The 15,931-nt window shown below is 45.1% G+C and overlaps 1 protein-coding gene across 2 annotated transcripts in view; it reads right to left on the reverse strand.

Annotated features, from left to right (window-relative positions):
- The window catches only part of kirrel1b (kirre like nephrin family adhesion molecule 1b), a 264,916-nt gene that overhangs the window by 25,850 nt on the left and 223,135 nt on the right, over positions 1–15,931 (reverse strand). For both annotated transcript variants that reach the window (XM_061920962.1, XM_061920963.1), the window contains exon 11: positions 4,305–4,521. In XM_061920962.1, the coding sequence (XP_061776946.1) occupies positions 4,305–4,521 (217 nt within the window). The remainder of the gene's footprint in view (positions 1–4,304; positions 4,522–15,931) is intronic.

Here is a 15,931-nt window from a genome sequence, read left to right on the forward strand (position 1 = left end):
AATGAAACATGGGAAAACAAACCATCAAGAATGGACTTTCAACAGTCGATCGGGACTCCCGCTGAGGCGGCTACTCCTTTTGTTGCCTCGAGGCAATTTACTCGCAACTCATTGAGGTTTATGAGCGGACGTTTCACAGCAAGACTATTGGCTGTCATTCTTTTCACGCTAATTGACTTGTGCAGCTGTGGCTGTAGGCAGCCCCCTGATTGAGTTTTTTTTTTTAACTCCAGAAGATGGAAGTAACTGTATTTGAAGTATTTAGAGCACGGGTGTCAAACTCTGGCCCGCGAGCCAAATCTGGCCCGCCGTGCAATTTAATTTGGCCCTTGAGGCAATATCAATTTAGCATTAGAGCGTCGGTGCCGCTGTAACACCGCATTCACCGCTAATACTCATACTTGCCAACCCTCCTAATTTTCCCGGTAGACTCCCGAAGTTCAGTGCCCCTACCGAAAATCTCCCGGGGCAACCATTCTCCCGAATTTCTACCGATTTCCACCTGAACAACTATATTGGGGGCGTGCATTTAAGGCACTGCCTTTAGCGTTCTCTACAACATGTCGTCACGTCCGCTTTTCCTCCATACTAACAGCGTGTCACATAATATTTGTGGCTTTTACACACATGCACGAGTGAATGCCAGGCATACTTGGTCAACAGCCATACAGGTCACACTGAGGGTGGCCGTATAAACAACTTTAGCATTGTTACAAATATGCGCCACACTGTGAACCCACACCAAACAAGAATAACAAACACATTTCGGGTGAACATCCGCACCGTAACACAACAGAACAAATACCCAGAAACCCTTGCAGCACTAACTCTTCCGGGAAACTTCCAGCAAACTGACTAATAATGAACGTTTTATTCATGCATTTTCTCTTGCTACTTCAAGGCTTGAATGTTTGGTTCATTCATTATTGTTATTTTATTTTCAAATGTATTATTAGCCTGTGGAAAAAAATTGATATTTACCTCAGAAGATTGCAAATAGAAAAAAAGGCATAACATTTTTATTTACATTTTATTTGATACGCCATTGATGTTCTTTTAGATATTATTATTATTATTTGAAACTGGAATTTGCATGTCACTAAAGCTATGTAAGCCTTGCTTGTTCAATATTTAATGCAAAACTTGTTTGGGTCCCTATTAAAAGGTTAATTTGTTCAACCTTGGCCCGCGGCTTTGTTCTGTTTAAAATTTTGGCCCACTCTGTATTTGAGTTTGATACCCCTGATTTAGAGCATCAGTGCTGAATGTGCCTCGGGACACGCCCACGGGCGTTCCTCTCCCGCTGCAGCTGCGCCTCTGCAATCATTCAACTATCAACACACCTGACGCCTATGAGACTCCACGCTTCTTAAGCCAGCAAAACCTGAGTTACAGGGCCAGAACGTAACCCCCTGTACAGTACAGTAAGCCTACACCTCTCTAACTCTCGCCCTATGTGCGTTCTTTCTCTCTTTGTTTCTCCTCCTCTGTGGTCATCGTCTTGTGTCCTCCGTTTCTAGGTTTCGAGCTGTGTGTCTCGTCTCCCCGAATTCCCTCTGGTTCCCTGGCTGCCTTTCTGGATCTCGACCTCTCGCTTGGACACAGACCTTGCCGCCTCGCTCCTGCTTTTGACCTCACCCTTGCTCACGGACCTACAAGCTTGCCTTGCCCTCCCTGGACTTCTGCATCTCGCTCAACACACACTTTCAACCACTCCTGGTAACACTCTGTTAAATGAAACACATAGTAACACCATACGTATCATGATGTATTACACCCATCATTTTATTATATTAATAAATATACCTAGAGCTAAATGACGTCCCTGCCTCCGTGCTGTCTTCTTCTTCCCACTGTACCGTAACCAATATGGTGGTAAGGTAAAGTGAATAATATTTATATAGCGCTTTTTCTCGAGTGACTCAAAGCGCTTTACATAGTGAAACCCAATATCTAAGTGTGGGTGGCACTGGGAGCAGGTGGGTAAAGTGTCTTGCCCAAGGAAACAATGGCAGTGACTAGGATGGCGGAGGCGGGGATTGAACCTGGAACCCTCAAGTTGCCGGCACGGCCCCTCTACAAACCGAGCTATGCCGCCCCGGTGTCACGCATGTTACACGTGCTGCTGTGGTTCAGGGGGGGCAGGGTGGCGGTTTGTCATTGTCATCCCGCTGGGTTGAGTTTTTTCCTTGCCCTGATGTGGGATCCAAGCCGAGGATGTCGTTGTGGCTTGTGCAGCCCTTTGAGACACTTGTGATTTAGGGCTATATAAGTAAACATTGATTGATTTATGAGCTTATCAGCGCTATTAATGCTGTCTGGAAGACCCAGGACACGTTGGGAAGACTATGTCTCCCGGCTGGACTGGGAACGCCTCGGGATCCCCCGGGAAGAGCTGGACGAAGTGGCTGGGGAGAGGGAAGTCTGGGCTTCTCTGCTTAGGCTGCTGCCCCCGCGACCCGACCTCGGATAAGCGGAAGAAGATGGACGGATGGATGGATGGATAAACTTAAAGGCCTACTGAAATGATATTTTCTTATTTAAACGGGGATAGCAGGTCCATTCTATGTGTCATACTTGATCATTTAGCGATATTGCCATATTTTTGCTGAAAGGATTTAGTAGAGAACATCCACGATAAAGTTCTCAACTTTTGGTGCCAAAAAAGCCTTGCTTGTACCGGAAGTCGCAGACGATGACGTCACAAGTGTGAGGGCTCCTCACGTCCTCACATTGTTTTTAATGGGAGCCTCCAGCAGCAAGAGCTATTCGGACCGAGAAAACGACAATTTCCCCATTAATTTAAGCGAGGATGAAAGATTCGTGGATGATGATATTGATAGCGAAGGACTAGAAAAGAAAAAAAAAAGGCGATTGCATTGGGACGGATTCAGATGTTTTTAGACACATTTACTAGGATAATTCTGGAAAATCCCTTATATTTCTATTGTGTTGCTAGTGTTTTAGTGAGATTAAATAGTACCTGATAGTCGGAGGGGTGTGTCCACGGGTGTCTTGAGGCCAGTCTCTGAGGGAAGTCGACGGCAGCTGCATGGACGGCGCAAGCTCAGCTGGTCTCCGGTAAGAGGCGACTTTTTACCACAATTTTCTCACCGAAACCTGCCGGTTGACAAGTGGTCGGGATCCATGTTCGCTTGACCGCGCTCTGATCCATAGTAAAGCTTCACCTCCGGGAACTTTAAACAAGGAATCACCGTGTGTTTGTGTGGCTAAAGGCTAAAGCTTCCCAACTCCACCTTTCTACTTTGACGTATCCATTATTAATTAAACAAATTTCAGAAGATTCAGGAACACAGATGTCCAGAATACTGTGTAACTGCGCGATGAAAAGAGAAGGCTTTTAGCCGCAAATGGTGCTGCGCTAATATTTCCTGACAGTCCGTGACGTCACGCGCACGCGTCATCATTCCGCGACGTTTTCATCAAAAAACTCCGCGGGAAATTTAAAATTGTAATTTAGTAAACTAAACCGGCCGTATTGGCATGTGTTGCAATGTTAATATTTCATCATTGATATATAAACTATCAGACTGCGTGGTCGCTAGTAGTGGGTTTCAGTAGACCTTTAAAAGCCTCTCTTCAATCATCACGTGTTTCCATTTCACAGTAGTTTGAAGTTATTTTTGTTTTATCATGCAGTGGGCAATATCCTTTACACTTGTATGAGGTACTGAGCCGGAAGGCAAAGCTCTCAATTTACCGGTCGATCTACGTTCCCATCCTCACCTATGGTCATGAGCTTTGGGTCATGACTGAAAGGATAAGATCACGGGTACAAGCGGCCGAAATGAGTTTGGGTCTCTCCCTTAGAGATAGGGTGAGAAGCTCTGTCATCCGGGGGGAACTCGAAGTAAAGCCACTGCTCCTCCACATGGAGAGGAGCCAGATGATGTGGTTCGGGCATCTGGTCAGGATGCCACCCGAACGCCTCCCTAGGGAGGTGTTTAGGGCATGTCCGAGCGGTAGGAGGCCACGGGGAAGACCCAGGACACGTTGTGAAGACTATGTCTCCGGGCTAGCCTGGGAACGCCTCGGGATCTCCCGGGAAGAGCTAGACGAAGTGGCTGGGTTGAGGGAAGTCTGGGCTTCCCTGCTTAGGCTGCTGCCCCCGCGACCCGACCGCGGATAAGCAAAAGAAGATGGATGGATGGATGGACTTGTATGACAGTTAGGAATGTGCTGTCCAGGACAAGTATTACCTGCGTTTTGGAATTAGAAACAACTTTAGAAGTCAACCAGCTTGTGTTCTACTTTTGCATGGAGATGATTGGCCCCTTCCTCACCTTTCTCTTCCAGAGTGATGATCATAGTGCGGGGGCCAAAGGAGTTCCAGGCGGTGCAGTTGTACGGCGAGTGGAAGTCGGTCTCCATGACGTTGTTGATGGTGAGGGTGGAGAGGACGGCCCCGCCCTGCGACGGCGGCTTACTTTGCTCCACCGTGTATCTTTCCATCAGAGTGCCTTTCTCCTTCTCCCACACGTTTTCTTTCCACGCCCACACCTGGAAAAACACGGTGGATTTAATGCGCCGTTTCATGTCTTCAAGCACGACATGAAGCCAACGCGCTTAAAAAAAAAAAAAACCAACAATGCTTTAAATACATTCTTGGCGACAACCAACGTTCTGTCACTGAAGCGGCAAAGCTTTTTTTGATGCTTCGCGCTCGCGGTTCTTCCTGATTGCGACAGCGTTTCCACCGCCTGTGTACCCGGCTTCAAACGCCACGCTGGCTGCTTCATGTCAAACTTGGCTCGGCGCTGGCGTCGACTGTGATTGTGCTCACAGCGGTCGACTGCTGATGGAAGTTTAAGTTGTGCACTGAAAGTACGAAATGTGAAATATGTTCTTGCAAACCTCTGCTGTGCTACAAAACACTTCAAGGACAATATTATTGTAGTGGAACATTGCTGGGCTTCGCGGTGGCAGAGGGGTTAGTGCGTCTGCCTCACAATACGAAGTTCCTGCAGTCCTGGGTTCAAATCCAGGCTCGGGATCTTTCTGTGTGGAGTTTGCATGTTCTCCCCGTGACTGCGTGGGTTCCCTCCGGGTACTCCGGCTTCCTCCCACCTCCAAAGACATGCACCTGGGGATAGGCCCCTCCCACCTCCAAAGACATACACCTGGGGATAGGCCCCTCCCACCTCCAAAGACATGCACCTGGGGATAGGCTCCTCCCACCTCCAAAGACATACACCTGGGGATAGGCCCCTCCCACCTCCAAAGACATACACCTGGGGATAGGCCCCTCCCACCTCCAAAGACATGCACCTGGGGATAGGCCCCTCCCACCTCCAAAGACATACACCTGGGGATAGGCCCCTCCCACCTCCAAAGACATGCACCTGGGGATAGGCTCATCCCACCTCCAAAGACATGCACCTGGGGATAGGTTGACTGGCAACACTAAAATTGGCCCTAGTGTGTGAATGTGAGTGTGAATGTTGTCTGTCTATCTGTGTTGGCCCTGCGATGAGGTGGCGACTTGTCCAGGGTGTACCCCGCCTTCTGCCCGATTGTAGCTAAGATAGGCGCCAGCGCCCCCCCGCGACCCCAAAAGGGAATAAGCGGTAGAAAATGGATGGATGGATGGATGGAACATTGCTGTCCTAGGGTTACCTTTTTTTTTGTTAAATTGAATTATATTTATATAGCGCTTTTTCTCAAGTGACTCAAAGCACTTTACATAGTGAAACCCAATATCTAAGTTACATTCAAACCAGTGTGGGTGGCACTGGGAGCAGGTGGGTAAAGTGTCTCGCCCAAGGACACAACGGCAGTGACTAGGATGGCGGAAGCGGGAATCGAACCTGCACCCCTCAAGTTGCTGGCACGGCCACTCTACCAACCGAGCTATGCCGCCCCACAGCCAGCTTTCATAACAACCAGCGCTAACCACTGATAATATGGAGGCGAGTCATCCCGACATGCCCGTGTTTCTCCTTCCGTCTGTACAGACGGTTGTGGAAATCACACAAGAATACCTCAAGAGAAGAAAACGCAGGATTGCAGCTATTTGGGATACAACACATCTCAGACGGAAAGAGAACTTTCCAATGTCCGGGTCAGCTGTGATTCTACATACCGAAAACTTTGTATATTATCATATAGGGCTGGGCGATATATCGATATACACGATATATATTGCAGGTTTGTCTCTGTGCAATATAGAAAATGACTATATCGTGATATTCGAGTATACGTTCTCACGCAGTTGCTTTTAGCTGCGGGCATTACACAACAGAATCTTCTCGCTCTTTCCCGTCTCTCCTTCTCACAGACGGAAAGCGCACCTTCTTACATACGTCACATACGTATACGCCCTCACGGAGCAGCGAGGTAGCAGCGTGGGTAACGTTAGCTGTGGTGCGAGTGTTAATACGAGAGAAGGAAGGTGCAAATCTGGTAACAAATGAAGGAAGAATTAATTCCCAAGAAAAACACCAGGGGGTCCATCGTCTGGCGGTGGTTTGGTTTCAAGTGGGAATATGTCAAACAGACAACCGTAATTTGTCAAGTGTGGGGCAAAAGCGTTGCTACAAAAAGTAGCATTACTGCTAATATTGTGCTAATAATATGTGATGCCAGCGGAGCCGTGCGAGTGGTAATATGGGAAAAAGAAGGTGCGGATGAAGGAATAATTAATTCTCAAGAAAAACAGCAGGGGGTCCATCATCTGGCGGTGGTTTGGCTTCAAGTGGGAATATGTCACCCTGACCAAGTGCTAGTTCTGCTGTGGGGTGATATTTGAACATCGGACAGTTACATACGTTGTTTTGCTACAATCGGGCCATCGGGAAGCGTATAAATAAGAAGGGAAGACCAAGCCTGATGTGCGCTCTTTCTAATTCCTTCACGAAATCATATCTAATCAATCCAAATTTGTACCATCTGATGAGTAAATAAAACTGTTATAACAAACTCCCTATTGTTCTTGTTTAAGATTCAGACTTTTCCGCCACGCTATAAACTGCAAAAAGTGAGAAAAAAAAATCATACAAAAATGAGGGGTATTTTATTTAAATTTAGAAAAATTATCGGCCGATAGAACAAGAAAAGTTGGCTGGTCAATGTCAAGCTTTCCCCTGACAGTTTTTTCCTCTGCATTTGTCTGTTTCCTCTGTGTTTAGTATCTCCCGTCTTTAGTTCCTGTCTAGTGCTCTTATTTTGTCAGCTTCCTGTCTTGTTCCCTGAGTGCTGTGTTCCTCCTCAGCTGCAGCTGATTGGCACTTGGCCACACCTGTTGTCAATCAGCCCGCTCCTATTTGTACCTGCTTGGTCTTGTGTCAGTGGCTGGATCATTCGGACTTCCATCCATCCATCCATTTCTACCGCTTATTCCCTTTCGGGGTCGCGGGGGGCGCTGGCGCCTATCTCAGCTACAATCGGGCGGAAGGCAGGGTACACCCTGGACAAGTTGCCACCTCATCGCAGGGCCAACACAGATAGACAGACAACATTCACACTCACATTCACACACTAAGGCCAATTTTTAGTGTTGCCAATCAACCTATCATTCGGACTTGTCGTTGCCATATGTTGCTCTCGTCGTGTCTGTGATTCTTTTCAGCTATTACCTGTCGTGCTACATTTTGTCCTGGTCGTCGTAGCGGTAAGCTGTTCTTGTTAGCCATTAGTTATTTCCAGTTTTTCTGTTTGCTATCCAGTAGCTTCCATGCTAAAGTTCCTTTTTGTTTTCTAGCTTCCATTGCTAGCTCCCTTAGTTTGTTATTCCGCCCACGTGCATGCTTTTTGTTCGTTCTTGTTTAGTTTGAATTAAATCATGTTTTCATATTCTATGCCTGCCTCCTTCTCTGCATCATGGGGTTCATCAACAAATAACTCTGACAGTCAAGACTTTCCACAACAAGTTAAATTAGCTAACTTCAATGAACCCAAAAAAACCTTAAAATAAGTATATTCTCACTAATAACAAGTGCACTTTTCTGGGTAGAAAAAACAAATATGAGACCTTTTTGCTTAATTTGTTGAAAAATATTCTTAAATTAAGTAAATGCTAGTGCCATTATCTTGACATAATGATATGCGCTCGGCATTACATTTCTTGAAACCAGCAAACTTATATTAAAAACTAATTTATTGTTCTTAATGGAAAGGCAACAAGGCAACCGCTTGTTACTCTGGGGGTCTCTTTGCCGCTCAGGCAAATCATATTGTCTAGAAATGCATTTTTAGACCAGTTGATCTGCCGTTTATTTTATTTTCTTTCTCTCCTCTGTCCCCCTCTTCCTCGTGGAGGGGTTCGGCGGGGGGGACACAGGTCCGGTGGCCATGGATGAAGTACTGGCTGTCCAGAGTCGGGACCCAGGATGGACTGCTCGTCTGTGTATCGGTTGGGGACATCTCTGCGCTGCTGATTCGCCTCCGCTTGGGATGGTTTCCGGCTGGCTCCACTATGGACGGGACTCTCGCTACTATATTGGATCCAATTTGGACTGGACACTCACCATTATGTTAGATCCACTATGGATTGGACTTTCACAATATCATGTTAGACCCCTTTCGACATCCATTGCTTTCTGTCCCCCTAAGGGGGGGGGGTTCCCACATATGTGGTCCTCTCCAAGGTTTCTCATAGTCATCATTGTCACCGACATGCCCTCCCGGTAACAGTTCGAGATGCTACCTCAGTAGAAGCATTTAAGTCTCATCTTAAAACTCATCTGTATACTCTAGCCTTTAAATAGACCTCCTTTTTAGACCAGTTGATCTGCCGCTTCTTTTCTTTTATCCTATGTCCCCCCCTCCCTTGTGGAGGGGGTCCGGTCCGATGACCATGGATGAAGTACTGACTGTCCAGAGTCGAGACCCAGGATGGACCGCTCGTCGGGACCCAGGATGGACCGCTCGCCTGTATCGGTTGGGGACATCTCTACGCTGCTGATCCGCTTGAGATGGTTTCCTGTGGACGGGACTCTCACTGCTGTCTTGGAGCCACTATGGATTGAACTTTCACAGTATCATGTTAGACCCGCTCGACATCCATTGCTTTCGGTCCCCTAGAGGGGGGGGGGTTGCCCACATCTGAGGTCCTCTCCAAGGTTTCTCATAGTCAGCATTGTCACTGGCGTCCCACTGAATGTGAATTCTCCCTGCCCACTGGGTGTGAGTTTTCCTTGCCCTTTTGTGGGTTCTTCCGAGGATGTTGTAGTCGTAATGATTTGTGCAGTCCTTTGAGACATTTGTGATTTGGGGCTATATAAATAAACATTGATTGATTGATTGATTGACATCCCATTGGGTGTCAGTTTTTCCTTGCCCTTATGTAGGCTCTACTGAGGATGTTGTTGTGGTTTGTGCAGCCCTTTGAGACACTTATGATTTTGGGCTATATAAGTAAACATCGATTGATTGATTGATTTAACACAATAAACAGTATCTAGATCCCGACTTAAAGAAGTTAAAAAACGTATTCAGGTGTTACCATTTAGTGGTCAATTGTACGGAATATGAACTGTACTGTGCAATCTACTAATAAAAATCTCAATCAATTAATCAATCAATCTCCCCTTGCTTAAATGACTTTAATTTCCGAATACTTGGACACATCTCTAAATACAACTCTTCCTATTTTAACGAGCATGAAAAGAAAGTGAAGAACTCTACATGAGCCTAATAAAGATGTGTTGACTTAGCCGATGTTTATCTAAATTTCACTCTTTACTGCAACAAGCATGGAATTCCTTCGGGCATCATTTATGCAAATCCTCATTCATCTAATCGCAACATTCGGCACAAAAACCGGCTTGTGGGAAAAGGACGAAAATATAATTAAAAACTCAAAACTTTTCCATTACACATCTTTGTCGTTTCCTGTCACCATTGTAGCATTTGTAAGCTGGAACCTTAGTAAAATGTAGGGTTGTACGGTATACTGGTAATAGTATCGTATCGAAATACTAATGAATTATATTCGGTACTATACCGCCTCTGAAAAGTACCGGTCCGCGCCCCCGTCGCCTTGGACATTGCTGGTTTACGAGCAGCCGAGCGTGTTCGGCAGCGCGCAATCACCGAGTACTTACAAGCAAGGGAGAACGGACGCATTTTGCTTAAAAACTAACGATCAATCAATGTTTATTTATATAGCCCTAAATCACAAACGTCTCAGAGGACTGTACAAACCATTACGACTACGACATCCTCAGAAGAACCCACATAAGGGCAAGGAAAACTCACACCCAGTGGGCAGGGAGAATTCACACCCAGTGGGACGCCAGTGACAATGCTGACTATGAGAAACCTTGGAGAGGACCTCAGATGTGGGCAACCCCCCCCCTCTAGGGGACCGAAAGCAATGGATGTCGAGCGGGTCTAACATGATACTGTGAAAGTTCAATCCATAGTGGCTCCAACACAGCCGCGAGAGTTCAGTTCAAAGCGGATCCAAGACAGCAGCGAGAGTCCCGTCCACAGGAGACCATGTTTGTTGTTTGCAACTGTTTATATTTGTCTTTTCCCTGCTACCCGAGTTGTTTGGGTTGGGGACAAAAATGTATGTTTGCTACGCTTCCCGTGTGCTTTTCAGCGACACAACTCGATGTATTTTTGCCTCGTTTAAAGAGGGATTGAATCAGCACGCTGCTTTCTGCCTTTCCTTCCGCATTTTGGGAAGACGACTTTTGCTATAATGCGACCTGAACGGGACATTAGTCCACAGGTCTTTTTTATTTAATAATACAACTTTAACATTTGACAACCAAATAATAAAACAAGGTGACTCTGTAAAAAATCTGGGCATTATCTTCGACCCAACTCTCTCCTTTGAGGCACACATTAAAAGCGTTACTAAAACGGCCTTCTTTCATCTCCGTAATATCGCAAAAATTCGCTCCGTTTTGTCCACTAAAGACACCGAGATCATTATCCATGCGTTTGTTACGTCTCGTCTCGATTACTGTAACGTATTATTTTCGGGTCTCCCCATGTCTAGCATTAAAAGATTACAGTTGGTACAAGAAAGTTTGATCACATTACGCCTGTACTGGCTCACCTGCACTGGCTTCCTGTGCACTTAAGATGTGACTTTAAGGTTTTACTACTTACGTATAAAATACTACACGGTCTAGCTCCATCCTATCTTGCCGATTGTATTGTACCATATGTCCCGGCAAGAAATCTGCGTTCAAAAGACTCCGGCTTATTAGTGATTCCTAGAGCCCAAAAAAAGTCTGCGGGCTATAGAGCGTTTTCCGTTCGGGCTCCAGTACTCTGGAATGCCCTCCCGGTAACAGTTCGAGATGCTACCTCAGTAGAAGCATTTAAGTCTCACCTTAAAACTCATCTGTATACTCTAGCCTTTAAATAGACCTCTTTTTTAGACCAGTTGATCTGCCGCTTCTTTTCTTTCTCCTATGTCCCCCCCCTCCCTTGTGGAGGGGGTCCGGTCTGATGACCATGGATGAAGTACTGGCTGTCCAGAGTCTAGACCCAGGATGGACCGCTCGTCGGGACCCAGGATGGACCGCTCGCCTGTATCGGTTGGGGACATCTCTACGCTGCTGATCCGCTTGAGATGGTTTCCTGTGGACGGGACTCTCGCTGCTGTCTTGGATCCGCTTGAACTGAACTCTCGCGGCTGTGTTGGAGCCACTATGGATTGAACTTTCACAGTATCATGTTAGACCCGCTCGACATCCATTGCTTTCGGTCCCCTAGAGGGGAGGGGGTTGCCCACATCTGAGGTCCTCTCCAAGGTTTCTCATAGTCAGCATTGTCACTGGCGTCCCACTGGATGTGAATTCTCCCTGCCCACTGGGTGTGAGTTTTCCTTGCCCTTTTGTGGGTTCTTCCGAAGATGTTGTAGTCGTAATGATTTGTGCAGTCCTTTGAGACATTTGTGATTTGGGGCTATATAAATAAACATTGATTGATTGATTGATTGACCATATGTCCCGGCAAGAAATCTGCGTTCAAAAGACTCCGGCTTATTAGTGATTCTTAGAGCCCAAAAAAAGTCTGCGGGCTATAGAGCGTTTTCCGTTCGGGCTCCAGTACTCTGGAATGCCCTCCCGGTAACAGTTCGAGATGCCACCTCAGTAGAAGCATTTAAGTCTCACCTTAAAACTCATCTGTATACTCTAGCTTTTAAATAGACCTCTTTTTTAGACCAGTTGATCTGCCGCTTCTTTTCTTTCTCCTATGTCCCCCCCTCCCTTGTGGAGGGGGTCCGGTCCGATGACCATGGATGAAGTACTGGCTGTCCAGAGTCGAGACCCAGGATGGACCGCTCGTCGGGACCCAGGATGGACCGCTCGCCTGTATCGGTTGGGGACATCTCTACGCTGCTGATCCGCTTGAGATGGTTTCCTGTGGACGGGACTCTCACTGCTGTCTTGGAGCCACTATGGATTGAACTTTCACAGTATCATGTTAGACCCGCTCGACATCCATTGCTTTCGGTCCCCTAGAGGGGGGGGGGGGGGGGGGGGGTTTGCCCACATCTGAGGTCCTCTCCAAGGTTTCTCATAGTCAGCATTGTCACTGGCGTCCCACTGGATGTGAATTCTCCCTGCCCACTGGGTGTGAGTTTTCCTTGCCCTTTTGTGGGTTCTTCCGAAGATGTTGTAGTCGTAATGATTTGTGCAGCCCTTTGAGACATTTGTGATTTGGGGCTATATAAATAAACATTGATTGATTGATTGATTTTTGCTATATACCGTATTTTACGGACTATAAGTCTTATACTCAGGATCGACTTATGTGTGAAATTACTAACACATCACCGTAAAATATCAAATAATATTATTTAGCTCATTCACGTAAGAGACTAGACGTATAAGATTTGATTGGATTTATGGATTAGGAGTGACAGATTGTTTGGTAAACGTATAGCATGTTCTATATGTTATAGTTATTTGAATGACTCTTACCATAATATGTTAGGTTAACATAGCAGGCACCTTCTCAGTTGGTTATTTATGCCTCATATAACACTTATTCAGCCTGTTGTTCACTATTCTTTATTTATTTTAAATTGCCTTTCAAATATCTATTCTTGGTGTTGTTGTTTTTTAAATAAATTTCCCCCAAAAATGCGACGTATACTCCTGTGCGACTTATATGTTTTTTTCCTTCTTTATTATACATTTTCGGCAGGTACGACTTATACTCCGAAAAATGCGGTATATATTTTTTTTTACATTTTTACTGTTTATTGTACTGTTTGACAAAATGCTGCGGGCCAACAAAACTTGACCTGCGGGCTATAAAAAGACCGCCAGGCCGCACTTTGGACACCACGGAACTAAACTAGTTACTGAGGTTTCTCATTCTATCCCATTGGGTCGAGTTTTTTTCTTGCCCTGATGTGGGATCTGAGCCGAGGATGCCGTTGTTGCTTGTGCAGCCATCTGAGACAATTGTGATTAAGGGCTATATAAATAAACTTTGATTGATTGATTGATATTACAAACCGCATTTCCATACGAGTTGGGAAATTGTGTTCGATGTAAATATAAACATAATACAATCATTTTGAACCCATATTCAGTTGAATATGCTACAAAGACAACATATTTGATGTTCAAACTGATAAACATTTTTTTTGTAGCAAATAATCATTAACTTAAAATTTGATGCCAACAAGACGTGACAAAGAAGTTGGAAAAGGTGGCAATAAATACTGATAAAGTGGAGGAATGCTCATCAAACACTTATTTGGAACATCACACATGTGTGCAGGCTAATTGGGAACAGGTGGGTGCCATGATTGGATATAAAAACAGTCTACTAAAAAATGCTCAGTCTTTCACAAGAAAGGATGGGGCGAGGTACACCCCTTTGTCCACAACTGCGTGAGCAAATAGTCAAACAGCTTAAGAACAACGTTTCTCTAAGTGCAATTGCAAGAAATTTAGGGATTTCCGAATCTACGGTCCATAATATCATCAAAGGTTTCAGAGAATTTGGAGAAATCACTCCACGTAAGCGGCATGGACGGAAACCGACATTGAATGACCGTGACCTTCGATCCCTCAGACAGTACTGTATCAAAAACCGACATCAATCTCTAAAGGATATCACCACATGGGCTCAGGAACACTTCGGAAAACCGCTGTCACTAAATACAGTTGGTCGCTACATCTGTAAGTGCAAGTTAAAGCTTTACTTCGCAAAGCGAAAGCCATTTATCAACAACATCCAGAAACGCCGCCGGCTTCTCTGGGCCCGAGATCATCTAAGATGGACTGATGCAAAGTGGAAAAGTGTATGGTCTGACGAGTCCACATTTCAAATTGTTTTTGGAAATATTTGACATTGTGTCATCCGGACCAAAGGGGGGGCGAACCATCCAGACTGTAATCGACGCAAAGTTCAAAAGCCAGCATATGTAATGGTATGGGGGTGCATTAGTGCCCAAGGCATGGGTAACTTACACATCTGTGAAGGCACCATTAATGCTGAAAGGTACATACAGGTTTTGGAACAACATAAGCTGCCATGTAAGCGCTGTCTTTTTCATGGACGCCCCTGCTTATTTCAGCAAGGCAATGCCAAGCCACATTCAGCACGTTACAACAGCTTGGATTCGTAAAAAAAGAGTGCGGGTATTTTCCTGGCCCGCCTGTAGTTCAGACCTGTCTCCCATCGAAAATGTGTGGCGTATTATGAAGCGTAAAATACGACAGCGGAGACCCCGGACTGTTGAACGACTGAAGCTCTACATAAAACAAGAATGAGAAATAATTCCACTTTCAAAGCTTCAACAATCAGTTTCCACAGTTCCCAAATGTTTATTGAGTGTTGTTAAAAGAAAAGGTGATGTAACACAGTGGTGAACATGCCCTTTCCCAACTACTTCGGCACGTGTTGCAGCCATGAAATTCTAAGTTAATTATTATTTGCAAAAAAAAAAAACAAAGTTTATGAGTTTGAACATCAAATATCTTGTCTTTGTAGTGCATTCAATTGAGTATGGGTTGAAAAGGATTTGCAAATCATTGTATTCCGTTTATTTTTACCTGTAACACAATTTCCCAACTCAAAAGGAAACGGGTTTTGTACATCACCAGTACCAACATCAGTGCTAAAATTATGAGTAACAAAATACTCCACTTTTTTTTTTTCGATTTACACCGTGACTGAGCTAGCCATTTGGAATTATTAAATATGGATAGGGTGATATCAAATATGCATAGGCCCATACATGGGTGGTACGGGGCTAATGCACCTTTTAACCTCTTTAAAGAATAAAAGTGCGTGTAAATAATCGAGAAATGCGATTACTAGGTCGGACTCATAGCATAAGTCTTCTGCAGTGCACTGGCGACACCATTTTTGCCCGCGGGAGACACATTTCACACGGGCCACACTACGGGCCAAAAAAAACAAAACCGCTTAAAATCTTGGCGATCTTAAAGGCCTACTGAAATTAGATGTTCTTATTTAAACGGGGATAGCAGGTCCATTCTATGTCTCATACTTAATCATTTTGCGATATTGCCATATTTTTGCTGAAAGGATTTAGTCGAGAACATCGACGATAAAGTTCGCAACTTTTGGTGGAGACAAAAAAGCCTTGCCTTTACCGAAAGTCGCAGACGATGACATCACAAGTGTGAGGGCTCCTCACGTCCTCACATTGTTTATAATGTGAGCCTCCACCAGCAAGAGCTATTCGGTTCGAGAAAACAACAATTTCCCCATTAATTTGAGCGACGGTGAAAGATTCGTGGCTGAGGACATTGATAGCAAAGGACTAGAAAAATAAATAAAGAAATAAATAAAGTTAAAAATGTTTTTAGACACATTTACTAGGATAATTCTGGGAAATCCCTTATCTTTCTATTGTGTTGCTAGTGTTTTAGTGAGATTAAATAGTACCTGATAGTCGGAGGCCTGTGTCCACGGGTGTCTTGAGGCCAGTCTTTGAGGGAAGTCGACGGCAGCT

Source organism: Nerophis ophidion, linkage group LG14 (genome assembly GCF_033978795.1).
Source record: "Nerophis ophidion isolate RoL-2023_Sa linkage group LG14, RoL_Noph_v1.0, whole genome shotgun sequence".
Taxonomy (NCBI): Eukaryota; Metazoa; Chordata; class Actinopteri; order Syngnathiformes; family Syngnathidae; genus Nerophis; species Nerophis ophidion.